At 41.4% G+C, this 16,294-nt stretch overlaps 1 protein-coding gene across 2 annotated transcripts in view; it reads left to right on the forward strand.

Annotated features, from left to right (window-relative positions):
* TBC1D5 (TBC1 domain family member 5) overlaps positions 1-16,294 on the forward strand; it is a 495,609-nt gene that overhangs the window by 265,544 nt on the left and 213,771 nt on the right. For both annotated transcript variants that reach the window (XM_083188782.1, XM_083188783.1), the window contains one exon: positions 8,575-8,683. In XM_083188782.1, the coding sequence (XP_083044908.1) occupies positions 8,575-8,683 (109 nt within the window). The remainder of the gene's footprint in view (positions 1-8,574; positions 8,684-16,294) is intronic.

Consider the following 16,294-nt stretch of genomic DNA (forward strand, 5'->3'; position numbering starts at 1 on the left):
CTGTCAGAATCATTCTGAGATGAATTTCTGACAGGAATGGCTTCATCCCTAAACCTGCAGGACAAATATCGGGAATGGCTGTAGCAGAGAACATGTTCAGCTTGCCTCCAGTTCTTCCAGCACCATGATCTCCTTCCACAGACGCAGAATTGCAGTAACGGGCACCCTATGCGGTTGTCAGTTAAGGAATGGGTCATGTGAAAGCATGTCGTCTCAAGGTGAGCCTCAGAGCGGCCCTTTGGTTTCCTGGGTGCCGCTTATTCTTCGTCACCTTGATTCACTTCATATATTCTGGGCCCAGAAGCTCACCTCAATCAAGTATTGTGAGCGTCAGCTGGAAATATCCCAAAAAACTGCGGTCCTGTATAACCAATGGATGCGGGAGGCTTGCACCATGGACCTTATGGCACAGCCCCAGCGGCGTATCGGTGGTCCTGGGCACATTGTGGAGGTGGATGAAAGCTTGTTTGTCAAACAAAAAAGCAACCTCGGCTGTACCTTACCGCAGCAGTGGATTTTTGGCGGAATTTGTCACGAAACTGGACAGTGTTTTGCTACAATGGTGCCCAGACGTAATGCCACCACTTTGACGGCTATAAATGAAAACATTGAGCCAGGCACAACTATTTATACTGACTGCTGGAGGGCGTACAGCACTGAACAGTTGGAACTGGCTGGTTTGCTCTATTGCTTGAAAAGTAAAGGCCCCCATACACTGATGCAATTTAGCCCCTTTTAACCCGATTCCAACTAATTGGGATGAGTAATCTGGTGAAATGTGGACAATTCACATGTGTCTGACATACCATCCAATACGATGTGCAATTCCAGGCGCATAGAGTTGAAGGTCGGTCAAGCGGCACATACAGTAAGATAAAGTGGATAAATTGGCTTTTTAGCACCTGCAATGTATTACATCTGATTTCTGTTGAACTCCCCGGGAGACCTTTTTGCATGCTATAAATCGCATTTAAAAATGGCACATCAAATGCAAAATCATACAAGTTGAAGTAGTGTATGGGGGTCCTAAAAGCTGGGTAAATACTAGACCATATTTCATTCAATCCGGTGGATTTGAGCGACATATGGGGCACTCGTCTAGTTGTGTACCTTATATGTCGCTGACGATGTGCTTTCCCGTGTATCATTTTGGCAATGTCTGTATGCCTAAGTTGGGCTGGGTACACGTCGACTATTATGTACCCAGCTTATGCAGTCAGATTGGTCCTAGTGAAAATTAAGAGACAATGGAGAAATATTGGTGCTTTGGAATTTTGAATGAAAATGGATTAAAGATTTGTATGCTACTATAGCATCTTAATACTGTTCTTGGCAAGCAATTACATAACACTGTTATGTGGACTGGCTGAGGGAAGGAGGGAAGAAGCAAAGTGCACCACCCAGTCTTGTCACAGATTATATCGGCACCACTAATAGATAATTTCTCGATTGTTTAAGGCAGGGGTGTCCAAACTTTTTGCGCCGAGGGCCAGATTCGGTGAAGTATAAATGTGTGGGGGCCGAACATTCAGCCTGACATTTTTTGAATCATTAATCACATCAGAATGGTCCCCCATTCTGCCCCCATTCATTCTATGTCCCCCAGCCTGCCCCTTTACTATATCCCCCCCCCAGCCTGCCCCTTTACTATATTTCCCCCCCAGCCTGCCCCTCCTTCACTGTATGTCCCCCATTCACTGTATGTTGCCCACTCTGCACCCATTCACTCTGTCCCCAGCCAGCTCCCCCTTCCCTTAATGTCCATCACTGCCTCCATTCATTGTATGTCCCCAAGTCTGACCCTCCTTCACTGTATGACTCCCATTCACTGTATGACCCCCATTCAATATGTACCCCACTCTGCCCCCATTCACTGTATGTCCCCCAGCCTGCCCCCCTTCTCTGAATGGCCATCACTGCCTCCATTCACTGTATGTCCCCCAGCCTGACCCTCCTTCACTGTATGTCCCCCACTCTGCCCCCTCCCTTCTCTGTATGTTTCCCAGCCCCTTGTGTGAGCCAGAGGAAGGAGAGGCAAAGCAGGCACTGCAATGACAGGAGATGCTTGGGCTCCCGCTGCTGCCCTCCTTCACTCTGCATGTTACGGGAGCAAGATTCCCCCTTGCTGCCCCCTCCCCAAACACTGCTGTCACTGTGATTGTGGAGTAGGGTGATATATACGATTGCAGCAGCAGGGGTAGGACGCCAAACACTGAATGTGGTGGCCGGCACCTCCTCACTGCAGCAGACATCAGGGTAAAGCTGCGCTCGCCGGGGACCCACCTTTAGTGTCCTGTGCTGTGCTTCCCACATCTGATGCTCTGCCCACCTCCAGCTGGAGGCTGCGGGCCGCTTGAAATGACAGCACGGGCCGCAATTGGCCCTCGGGCCTGACTTTGGACATGCCTGGTTTAAGGCAATATAATAGGATGTACAAAAAAGAATGGTACTCAAACTGTTGTAAAGCTATGTCACTAACAGTTACTTAGCCATAAATGGTCAATAAAGGCTAAACATTTATGAATGTATTAGCATATTCGGGCAAGTGTTTTGTGCTCTCTGTGCAGATTGATTAGACAGGAAGCTCATGAAATTGCCACAGTGTTATTGATAACGTAGTTTATGGTTCACCCCAGAAGTATGCATCACCATTAGTGTAAATAGAATACCGGTTACCTTTGTTCCATCCCTGTTTATGATTTTCCATTATTTGATCACAATCCACCAAATACTGAAGCAGTCGTTGTAAATATGTTGCAATGGCTAATACCAACAACAGATAAGTGAGTGAGTAGCTTTGCGCACCCAGCAGCCGTGAGTCAACTAATTCTTAAGGTTCCTCAAACCTTCACCATACACCACAAACGAAAAATAGAATAGTGACTTATCAGGCGCTTGGAAATTCCATAAATTCCAGGGTCCCTCTCATGTGCATCACGTATGCAATAAAAGAGAAATGGCATAAAATAGTGAAGTACGTTTAAAACATCACAATTTAATCACAATGGCCATATAAAATACAGTTTAAAATACACAAATATAAAAGCACTACAAATAAAGTGCATCAAAAGAAATCCTCAGCAATGAATCCTTAAATAAGGAGGAGATAAGGAAATTACCAGATGGTCTGGAACTAGCTATTACGCAGTTCCAAACAAGCAGGGGTTCCCAATCCTTAGCGTGAATGCGGCTGGGCAGTCCACTGGTGGTTTCTCTGGTTCCTCCTCCCTTAGGCAGCTTTAGAATGCAGTTCACCGGTGAACGTACTTCACTATTTTATGCCATTTCTCTTTTATTGCATACGTGATGCACATGAGAGGGACCCTGGAATTTATGGAATTTCCAAGCGCCTGATAAGTCACTATTCTATTTTTAGTTTGTGATGTTGCAATGGCTGTTAATGCAGGGGATTGTAGTTCTATAGCAATAGTATCAATATGATCACATTTTTCTAGCAGAATTAACAGAACAAATTGCCTTTATATATTTATTTTCTGAGCTCTGTGTCTTGTACAGTAAGTTGGATGTTTACATTGTCGGCCTGGAAAATGACTAGGAAATGTACTCTTTTGTGATATCGAGAGCACAGAGTGAGGATGATGACTCATTACTCGTTCATTCTAATAAGAGAAATTAAATACCCACACTGTTATTGAAATGCAAACAAATGTTGCTTGATAAAGATTGAAAATTGTATAGATGTAGGTGGAAAGTAAATAATATCCTTTAATGATAAGAACAAACTGGAGCGTGCTAGGAGACGACGACCAGAATATCAAGTTACAGATGTTTCAGAATTGACCAGCTCGGCAAATATAAAAACACCAAACTGCACGTTTACATAAAAAGGAAAAAATATATAGTTAATAACGCTGTTCTTGAACGGCAGACTGTTCTGTTTTCAAAGAAAATAATCTGAAATTCCTGTTTAGATGTAGTCCTATTTATTTTACTCTGGATATAAAATGGGTCATTAAGCAAAACAAGTGTAATAAAAGTGGACTATTCATTAATGATCTGTCTTGCTCCAAAATATAACTGTCAAAAAACAAAAACCTCCCCGCAGCCTAACCTCCCCTATTGCTTAAACCCAACCCTAACCTAGTACTTACCATCAGTATTCTGACTGTCGGGATCCCAACTGGTGCTGGAGGTCTAGATAGTAGAGCTCTTCAGTGATATAATCAAAAGGAGCAGGGATCGACCCGTATTTTGGAAACCAGCATTGGGCACAAACTAATCAGGGTAATGCCACAGCCGGGCGACACTTATTTGATAAGGTCCCATGGCCAAAGCATTACCTCTGTGGCTGGTCTGCCCAAGGCTGTACCTGGCACCCCAGGGCATTGGGTGCCAGGCTGATAATTAATTAAATCATTGGTGGCAAGTGGCCTTATAAATAAACATAGGTGACATAGTGTTTCCTCCCACCAAACAAATAAACATTGGTGGCATAGTGTCCCCCCCCCCTTCCCCCAAGCAAATAAACGTCAGTGGCATGGTGTTCCCCCCCCCCAAAAAAAAAAAAAAAACATTGAACTCATTGGTGGCTAGTGGAAAATATATAAATAAATATTACATTTAAAGCATGAGTGCTGATCATTTTTCATGCAGTGTAAGTTGATCTTCAAATATTTAGAATTCTCTAGGTTTATATGCAGGGTCAGATAGCTCATGAATACAGTGTCTGAATGCAATGTCACAAGCGATGGGTTTGTGTCCCGGGTATAGCTGGATACATGCTATAGGATTATATTTCCAATCAGGCTGGTTGGAACAAAAATCTGGTAATGTCTGGGAACAAATTACAATCAACCATTTGCTCCCAAAAGCTGGAAAATGGACAAAAAAAGTAATTTGCGGAAATTGATTTAAGCAATTTGTCTGAATGACCATTTTTGTCTTATTTCCATGTTTAGTAGCAGTCAATTGTCATTTGCTCCTAAGCATTCAAATGTAATAAAGGACAGTGGAACTTTATACCAAACAATGTTGTATAGGTATTCGCGATGGATGGAATGAGAGGAGGAAAGAGACCGGGGTAGTTGGGAGATGCCTGGCTACAAAGAGGAAAGCTACAAGTGAAATTAATTAAAACAGATAATTAACAAATGCCTCCAGTGGCACCCATACCCTGCAGCACTGTGCGGTGGCATACTCTGCACCACTACCTGCAAATGGATAACCATGCTGAACTGTGTGCTTAGGTTGTAAACAGTTTGTCAGACAATCCCAGGACTCGCTAGTAGATGCCAACCTGATTTCAAGGCTGCCAGAATGGTTCTTCATTTTGGATCAAACAAGATGGCTTTTTTCCCAACTAAAGTGTACCAGGGAGAATTCAAAGTAGGATTCCGACTGTTGGAATTCTGGACCGTTTTCGGTCAGCTTGCCTGCAACTCGACAGGAGGAATTCAATGTTCCTCCTGTTGAGTGCCGAAAAGTGGGCGTGTTGGTGAAAACAGCCATGGATTTTCGAGAAAAAGCCCCCTTCAAAGCTGTCAGAAACGGCAGCATTGAATATGTGGCGAAAATAGTACCCGACATTGAATACCGCCCACTGTATGAGACTTAACAATAAGACGTCTGCTTTATAGACTACTCTACTAATATACTATACATATTGCACAGATTTTGTGTACTGCAATTAATGTTATATTCTCCAAGAACATTATTGTCAGTTTGATGCATTTATCTTCACAAACCAAATGCTCTACATTCTTCTCCTCAGACTCATCACTGAACTTTTTATCTTCTGGTTGATAATTGTTTCAATAGATGTTGCACTTTAATACATCCTGAATAGGTTTGCTATGATCAGAGGCTTCTTGAGCCCATGAAGGCAATTTAGAAAGTTTTCTACAAGATCACACCACTGAAAGTTTATTCACACTTATTAATGCTTACTAATATTGAATTGGCTCTGCAGTGTTTAGGATGGATACAGCAATTTTGCTGTGAATGATGACCATAATACTGTATGAACTGAATATTCCAGTCCTTTTATAGTAACTGTGAGCTTGTTTTAAACTATACTACATTCTTTTCTTGGACTATGATTTTCTAAAGGTAAACTTACCAACAGAACCAATTTGCTTCATTCCAGTTAGTTTGACCTGACATTCGGTCAGCTGTCTAGTGGGAGTCCAATTACTAGCAGCACTGTAAAGAACAAATGTCTTAATGGGTAATTGGGACAAACTATGCTCCAGAAGTTTTGGGAGACTCACAACTTTTTAGCTTCTCACCCACACCCCCATAAGAATAGGCGGATCACCCACAAACCACCCACTTCCTAGCGAAGTGGGGAGAAAATGCGTGTCATTTTGGGTTGGCAGGGAGGAGACATGGCTAATATCACAAATTGGCGTGAAAGCTCAACCCTTTTTCCATAATGGTCAGCTTCATGTCCTCTATGGGCTACTCCTGGAGAGGAGATAAGTTGGAAAGTAAGGTTTGGGATAGTGAGGTAGATGCATGAAGCAGTGATAAGTTAGGAGAGGTGAGCCATTGAAGAAGCTGCCCCTGGCAACCAATCAGCTGCTCTGTATAATTTTATATTATGTAAATATAGAGTAGCTTCTAAATTTATCATATATGTGTTGTGCTACAGTATCGTATTTGACTGACTTTTATATGCACATATTATTTACTTTCATTTTCCTTCTGTGTAGGTTACAAGTCTGGAGATGTTCATTATGTAATTTTAATTATGTGCATTTAAAAAAAAAAAAAACTTTTTGATTGTCCCTACATGGGTTTTTCACTTTTTTTGTCCCAAATGTCAACATGGACACCGGCCATGTCTTGCCATGCTTCAGGCATGGTGCATCTCTATGCTTGGCACACTAATCTAACACCCTCCACCCCTAGTGAACACTGAATAGTATGGCATGAATACCGCCTGTCAGCACATGTTGGCTCCAAAAAAAAGTGAAAAACCCATGTCGACCAGTTGACTGTTAACCTAGCCATTGTCGACCTAATGCTTGTGTCGCCCTTCCAACCATGACAACCGTAGGCATGTCGAACTATTTCATGTATCGACCTGCATGTTGACCTTATATGTGTTGTCCGTATACCAATTGTGCTTTCGATATGTATTATGACTTTCATTTTGGTTAAATCATACTTTTTTATATATATTTAATTTTCTTTTAAATATCCTTGCTTGTTTTTCTACTTTGATATCATTGGTTCTCTATGGGTGTAACTCGTAATCACCAGACCACATAACAAACTGTGATTGGGAGGGCCCATCCATGCATATCCACATCCTGCAACAGTAGCCCCTCTGCTTTTCTGAACATGCACGGGGGCGGGGCATAAGTGCAGTGGAGCCCGTTATCACTGGGTGGGTGTTATGCCTCTGCGTTTACGAAAAATGCGCTATGGCTGATAATAAATCACCAGCAGGTAGAAGCACTGATGCACGTTAGACAATGAAAACAAATGCCTGATTTGTCACACACATGCAGTTTGTTAGTAAATGATGTTACTGGTTTTTGATCGGTATAAGCACCTTATTCTGTCCATTAATAAAACGACAGATATATAATATATTTTTATGATTTATGCAGTGTTTGTATTTTTTACAATAAACCCCTCTGTGTTTCCTAATTGAACAAAAACAAGTAGCAAGCATTAGCTAGTCAGGTCACTGCGTACTATTCTCAAGCTGATGTGTCATTCATGACATTTGATTCACAGAAAGACAGAAGAGAAGCCAAGTCAAATTCTTTTGTTCAAACTCTGTAAATGGTTTGGGACAATTAATTTCCAATCGTTTCCCAGTAGAGCAGATTTGCTTGTATATTAATGAGGCACAGGTGTTAGGCCCCTTGTGTGTCTAAGCCTGGGAGGCATATTTAGGTTGTTTATCTAGTCAGCCATAGGTACTGCAAGGTGCTCAAGCTTGCCTTTTTTTAACAGTTTATACAGTGAGATCTTTTTTTTCATTTTTCAATGCTTTTTTATTTAAATTTGCTTGCACCTGTTAAAAATTTAAAACTGTTCATGTAGAAATAAGTGCAAAGCCATTGCGCTGGTAAATAGCACTAACAGTTAAATAATGAAGGCCTCTATTATGTTTAACAGCCCAGTCTGTCATTAAGAGAAAAAAAAAAGGTTAATTTAAGCAAATATTTTATGAGGTCTTAATAGTTATTAGCTCAAGTTCCTCACAAATAATTCTGCCAGTGTGTGTCTCCTGCCTGCGTACGGAAATATGGCCGTGCCCGTATTAATATTCATTTTTCTTGTTTACGCACTGAACTGCAGTACCAACATTTTAGAGAAAATGGAATGGCCTCCATAGGCATTATGAATTTCAGTAGCTGGCATAATTATAGCGATCTACATATTCATTAAATCCTGAGAAGAAATGTGTCCAAAAAAAAGACAACCATGCGTTTTAGAGCTGTGCTTGAATTAAAAAAAAAATTGTGTAAAAAAATAAATTAAAAATAAAATATCTTACCACAAGTGCTATTTGTATTATAACTGTGTGAAACGGAACCTGTCCCTGTAATGTGTTTCTTTAATATAATACATCCGTGCTCTTTACTTTCACAGCAAAGAATGGGAAGAACTTTTTGTAAACAGCAATTATTTGGCAACGATACGTCTGAAAGGGATTAATGGGCAGCTGAGAAGCAGCAGGTTCCGGAGTGTTTGCTGGAAGGTAAGTAGAAAATATTTATTTATAGTTTGTGGTTGCAGTGTATCAACATTTTACCTGATGCGCTGGAAGATTACTGATGCACTCAGAGGATTTTCCAAGCGACTAAATCTACTGTTTCTGAATCCTTTATTATTATGTGCAGGGTATTTTGAAATCACACAGAGCTGCCTTTTTTAGTGTGTTGAAAAATACAATAAAAAATTAGTCTAAATGAATGTATTTTTTTGGTTTTAAACAAGAGGCGCACAACTGATGCCATTTTGCTATATCTATAGAACTCCTATCCCTGTCATGTTCTAGTGATGGTTTATCTAGTTTATACACCAGAGAACGCTACAAACCACCTGAGCTAACCCAGTTTATGTCACTTTTAATGACACTTTTGTATATATATATATGCCAGGCATGCTGACGAGACACAATATGTTTTCATAATTCAAGCCTTTTATATATATCTGTTTATCGTGTTCAGCCTTTTATATACTACTTTTAGAGATCATATTATTGTTGAAGGACCAGTATCTTTCTTCGTAATTAATATCGGTACTTGTGTAATAGCAGGGCGCCCACTAAGCAAATTGCTTAGCGGGCGATTCTGAGTAAGAAAATCGCATGCAATGCGTATTCCCTATGTAATTTATTCACTTCACTCTGGCCGCTGGTGCGATGCCATTGCATTGGATTGTATCGCATGCGATCGCACCGCACCACAAAATCGCATGCGATTTTATAGTGTGAGATGCCATTGACTTTGCTATACATTTGTATGAGATGCAATGAGATTTCTGCACACCCTCCCCCCCCCCCCCACTGTCCACGCCACCCCGAAGCGTGGCAGAACACGTCCTCCCGACCTTTTTAAACCCCCACTATCCACGTCGGCGTGGAGTTGATTTTATATAGTGTGGCGAGTGGACGCGGAATACTTGTAAGGTAATCCGCGTCCCCTCGCCACGCTTCGGGCTCGCTAAGCGCGCCACACTATATAAAATCAATTCCACGCCGACGTGGATAGTGGGGGTATGAAAAGGTCGGGAGTACGCGTTCAGCCACCCCTCACGGGGCTCGCAGCGCTCGCCACGCTTCGGGGTGGCGTGGATAGTGGGGGGTGCCTAAATCTCATTGCATCTCATACAAATGTATAGCAAAGTCAATGGCTTCGCACCCTATAAAATCGCATGTGATTTTGCTGTGCGAACGCATCGCACCTGCAGCCAGAGTGAACTGAATAAATTACATAGGGAAATCGCATTGCACGCTAAAAATCGCATGCAATGCGATTTTCCTACGGTGCCGTACGTATGCTAATTGGGTGCCCTGATAATACACAAGTACCATATAATATATATTACAGGTCACCAGCAGTTTTGTTTACAAAAATATGGGATATTTTTGATCTTTAAGTGAAAAGGCTCTACACATGTTATGATGTTGCAGAGCGATTCTAGATTGCTCAGATCGCTCAGCAAGATCCCTCAGCACACAGGGCTGCACAGCCATGTGTCAGCTATGTGTGCGGAGCGATCTGTCAGGGCCGGCGTTATCTGGTGAAAACACTGGTGATCTGACTAGATTTTTCATGCATGCATGATCTACATCGCGCAGCTATAGCGAAGTGGGTGACCTCACATTTCTATCGCTACTACACGCAGAGTGAGGTAGGGTCTTTTTTTAATCGTTCTACTCAAATTAAGTCAAATCACTTAGAAAATGACACAAAACCACTAAGTGTTGAGGCCTCATTAGGGTAACCGATACTGCTAATCAGATGATATTTGTTTGGGGTCCTCATAACATTTAGCAAAGTATCGGCTCTTCCCCAGAACAATCTGGTGGCTTGCAGTATCCAATAATGCTGAGCAATACTGCCTGTTGCACAGAAAGTTCCATGCAAAGATGGAGATTTCTGGACTCTTCCCTGCTACTGAAAAGTAGTGACATGCCTCCAGCTGTTGCTAATTTTTGGGGACAAACTTTTACCCAAAAAATGTGTGTAGCACTGTGCCATGTGTTGCGCTGAGTAAGTGAAGTGGACGTGAGACTGTCATTAACTGTTCAGGTGTAGCCTGGCAATAATCGAAAATATCTTTTCCATCCACCGCTCGCCCAACTGCCTCCGCTGAGCTGCCCCCTCTGAAGCCAATCCACTGCCCCTGGAGCATAGGCTTTTCCTTCACCAAGTTCACCTCCAGACTCTGGCGGCCATTTAAAATGCGGCACCATCAGATGAGCCAACCAAAACTTCATACCAGCAGCCACTCTGATTGGCTGCCGGATGGTTAGCCCCGATTGGCGCACAACTCGGCACCATATTTTCAATGGCTGCCAGCGTCCAGACTCTGGTGGTTGAGGAGAAGACTGTGAGCAGTGGGATTCAGCTGGGTAAGGGATTAGAAATCAGTCCCGACCCCAAAATTTCTAGTGGCAGCCCTGTGTAGATTACGCTGGGTGGAATAGTTTCAAGAGTCATCACATCCACTAGTATACCATATTAGGAAGCCATGTTAAACTCACTGTGAAGGTTATTGTGAGTGGTGAGCCATACAAGACCCAATGCCTATATGGGGAAAACTGTTTTAGTATCAATACCCTGTACGGAAAGATACACAATAAATCCTGCCTGAGGAGGGACCACCCAAGGCAACCACCTGGGGTGCACTGCATAGGTTGCTGCTGGCAAGCCATGCATTCAGTGGAGGTACACATTATAGTAATAGCGTAGGTGGGGCTGAAGAACGCTGTAAGAAGGAATATATCCGCACATGGTAAGAACACATTTGCAGGTAACCAACAAAAGGAGGCAAAACGGGATACTATTATTTTGATTGAATTATAAATGTCCTGGTCTCATGGGAGCAGTGCGGGTAGATGTGGGGAGTGCACTAATTTCTAAGAAATGTCACTACTGAGCCTAGTACTAGTCATGTCCTACCTAAGGTCCCTGCTACCTTGCGGGCTATGCCCAGGCAGTCCTGATGTTCTCAGATGGAGGGGTAGTAGACATGGTCCTGGTGTTCTCATGGCAGAGGTGAGGGTAGCCTGATAATGATCCTGCCCTGCAGTGTTTGTGAAACTTGTTTCATTTGAAGTTTTAGAATAGTCCAAAGTTCAATCTCCAGCATCCTTGAAATGACATTATTAAAATACAACTTTAAATGCAGGTCAAGCCGCTTAAAATAGAAATGTTTGTTCATGTTCTAGAAACAAAATTAAATTAAACAAAGTTTACATAATATCAGTCCATACAGCAAACAGTATATACAAATCTCAATCCATATAGAATATAACATTATCTTTGCAAATTGGATTCCAACCACTTTCTGTATTCTTTCTATATGAATAATTACATATTGAGTGGTAAGGCACGTGGTTCCTTCAGGAGAATAAGGTAATACAGATGCTATATGCAAAGACCATAAATAACAGTGGAAACAATCTTTTAAATTAATAAAAACTGATTAATTACCTAATTCTCTGAACACTAATATTTCTAAAATCTAAATTTATTATTGAAAAATACCTAACCATGCAGAACAGGCAATGGGAGCGCAGTAAAGCATTCTTACTGTTGTCAGTGATTATAGGAAATGTCTAGCTGAGAGTTATCTGAGGGGCGGAATACATATTGGTAAAATCACAATTCAGTTTTATTGTGATTAGTAGACTTGAATGTAACACACAGAGAAAGCACATTTACACAGCTTATGGAAATCTGCCTCACTGTGCTAATGAGTTCACAATTTAAAGTCAACATGACATTCTCACATTTTTCCCATTGACTTTACAGTTCACCTGTTACCCACCCGCAGTGGATTCAGATGTTTACTCTTGCACAGCGTCCACTGCAATAGTAGCACAGTGATGCAAGTAGCTTTCTCATGAGTGCAGAGCTAAATTCATGTTGCCATCATGTCTGTCTGCAGTGAACGTGTCAAAGATGACCACAAAATAATTTAAACTTGCATTGCATTAGAGAAAAATCATATATGTTGTAAACGGGCACTGTACCATATTCATTTGCTGTAGTAGGCTGACATGCAACAATGGAAATGATCCGAAATGACTTAAACGCAAGTTGGATCTATTTTTTCAGAAATGGCCGCAGATTGTCTAATTCACAACTGTGTTTAGCGACAATCCACACCTGTTTTGGGCCAACACGCCCACTTTTTGACACTTGACAGACAGAACTACACTTGGTGGCTGGAAATCCTCCACCTACCACCAAACAGCACAGCTAATCACATCAAGATAGACTCTAGCCTTGCCATTGATATAAGGCACCTGGCTATGTTCTTAATCACAGAGCATTTATGATGTTGTGCCACAGAAGTGCAGCAAAGATCATGATTTTAGCAAGTCATATACTTTAACATAGGCTTCCCCTATATATATATATATATATATATATATATAGGTTAGGCTGTGCGGTCCGGCACTCTCCCCTCCAAGGATGTACCCCGGTGCCTTCCAAAGGATGTAGTTGTAGTCGACACAGGAACAGGCGGCACTCAGAGGATTTCCAAACAAGTTGACTTTATAATAAAGTGTGACACCAACGTTTCGGGGCATGCGCCCCTTTGTCAAGGTGATAAACAGTGAATTCACTGTTTATCACCTTGACAAAGGGGCGCATGCCCCGAAACGTTGGTGTCACACTTTAATATAAAGTCAACTTGTTTGGAAATCCTCTGAGTGTCGCCTGATCCTGTGTCGACTATATATATATATATATATATATATATATATATATATTACTGTTCAGCTATCCCAAGTTTATTCATGGACAACCTGGAAAACGTATAAATACAGAAAACATTGTTAATGTATCCAGAACGAAATGCACTTTTTACTTAATGTTTTTACACTACTGATAGGAGGTACTTTTGCTTGTAACCCCAAATAAATGACATAAGCTTGTCTGATTCAGCCTTGATTGAGCACCAGTCACAATCTGTACATGGGCAATGTATTGTGCATTTCCTAGAATACTCCACACATGCAGGCATGCATGTTTTACTAATGTCAACAGATGGTGGAGCACACTGCAGAGGTTAATTCAGCCATACTTTATACCAAAAGGAACATAATAATTAGGCAAAATGAACCTAAAGCACTCTATAGAGATGATACAGTGATGTGTCCGTTTTAAAATATCTTCTTTCTTGCCGAGTAAATCACCCAGCCATAAAATAATGTCTGCCTGTTAAGATCCTGTAACTACAGCACTGCGGAATGCACTAATGATATGTAAAGTGTATTTATGACTTTAGTGATTTAGGCTTTGGGAAGAAAAGCTTTTATCTTCCAGCTTTTGGACCACATACACTATTTTCCCACAGTTATGCCTGTGATCATGCACACCCACGCAAAAATCAACAGATTCGGGTGGACTAGGCCAAAGTGTAGGCAATTGGTGTGGACCTCCATATTCATTTCCCCAATATGTACCCGTTCTGTATCTTTGGATTCAGTATGAGAAATGCAGTTCCTTAAGTGATCATTTAATTCCTCTTTTTGTTTTCTGATGCAAAGACTCTTTATAGTAGAGACCTGTGATTACTTTTTTGTTTTGTTGTAACCGCTTCCTGATTGCAGTTAGTTTATACTTTTATGCATCATTTATTCAAGTTTTACAGAAGCAGTAGGGTGTTTATTTGGTCACTTTGCTGAATTAAATATAATTTTTTAAGCAGCAAATTGAAAATGTGGATGTTCTTTATACAGTTACTGCAGCTACTGTAGCACGGACTGCAGTTAGCATCCTGGCAGTCAGGATGCATGTGCTCAATATACCAATGCCAGCATCCTGACTGCCTTTAGAAGACTGGTTCTGGACCATCAAACTGGTCAGGATGCTGATGCTGGAATACCGGTGAGTATGGGGGGGGGGAGATAGGTTTAGGCACTAGTGGGGGGACTTAGAGTTAGGGTGCAGGGAAGGGAAGGTTCTGTTCAGATCCTGTTGGGATTCACTCCTTCAGGATGATTCTTAGTACAGTACAAAGAATTTTCTCAAGTTGGTTGTTGGTTTCTCAAGGTTGTTGGTTAGTAGCAAATGCATTGTATTTAATATATATATATATATATATATATATATACACACATGTGTGTGTATGTATATGTATATATTTATATATATATATATATATATATATTCACAATAAAAAAATTGAAAGATGCGCAAACACCAATTGAGAATGTCCGTGGTTTTGTCTCAGAGAGACTACAAGTCCCAGAAATAAGGAAGGGAAATTATTTCCTCTCTTCCCTAGCACTAAAGTCCGTAATTGGGACCGGCTGCTTCTTATTGCCCGTGAGGGCTCCTGGATCCACAGGAATGATTTGTGTCTAAAATAGAAAAAAGAAGCGCTCCATGGTGCAGATTATCCTGATAAGAAGTTTTATTCTTTAAAAAAAGTTCCCAAGGTTCAGACAACAAGGGTCACGTACCACAATAGGCGGTATCAGTACCGCACATTAAAAGCATAAATCACAGTGTCTCACTGTTAGTTGGAGCGGTTACACTCTCCTCTCCGTCTCCGTCTTACTCGTTTGAATGACGCCAGGCCACGCCCCTACGCGTTTCGTCACTTCGGACTTCGTCAGAGTCAGAGGAGAGTGTAACCGCTCCAACTAACAGTGAGACACTGTGATTTATGCTTTTAATGTGCGGTACTGATACCGCCTATTGTGGTACGTGACCCTTGTTGTCTGAACCTTGGGAACTTTTTTAAAGAATAAAACTTCTTATCAGGATAATCTGCACCATGGAGCGCTTCTTTTTTCTATTTTAGACATATATATATATATATATATATATACAGAAAGGAGTTCAGAGGGCGCTCTCCAATAAAACAACAGTTTTAAAAACATAAATTTAATAACATATTGATCAGAAAGGGAAATAAAAATCCAGTGGATCAATACAATGAAGTACTTTGTTCACAATTGTTAGATGTCAAGGTCAACAAAAGAACACATGCGGCCCAGCGCGTTTCGTCACACATGTGACTTCATCAGGGGCAATATGAACAGTAGACACCTTCTTAATTAGAAATGTTGCTAATTCATAAGACCTTTAGACCAACTTCCAAGTCTAGAGACACATTAACGGTCACTTTACTTATTGTTTGAAGGGTCCCAGACCGAAATAGTTTGAGAACTCCTGCACTAGGCCATTGAAAAGAAACTACGAATAGCCTGACTATGCAAGTTGGAAAGCAAATGTCAATTTTTTTATTTTATTTTAATGGCTTAGCATTCCTTCTTACATACAGTGCCAGGCATTCCAAAATCACAAGCCATGCCTCCACTATGGGGGGGGGGCATGCCCAGCATTCAGTGAGCTGCTGGCATTCCCCTGTCCTCTGTATGCTGTGTACATTCGCATAGTGTATATTCACCGCTGCTCTGTTGAGCAGAGCAGTGAGTGATGGGGGTCTCTCAACTGCTCTCCCTCTCCCACGTGGGACTGTCTCAGGACCGTCCTGAGAAAATCATCACAGTTGAATGGAATGTGTTAGTATAAATATTCACCTATTTATATGTTACTAACCCCTACTGTTATTGGACCTGATTCACGTTTGTAAGGAATTACACATCAAAAAG

Source organism: Crinia signifera, chromosome 5, assembly GCF_055691185.1.
Source record: "Crinia signifera chromosome 5, ASM5569118v1, whole genome shotgun sequence".
Classification (NCBI taxonomy): Eukaryota; Metazoa; Chordata; class Amphibia; order Anura; family Myobatrachidae; genus Crinia; species Crinia signifera.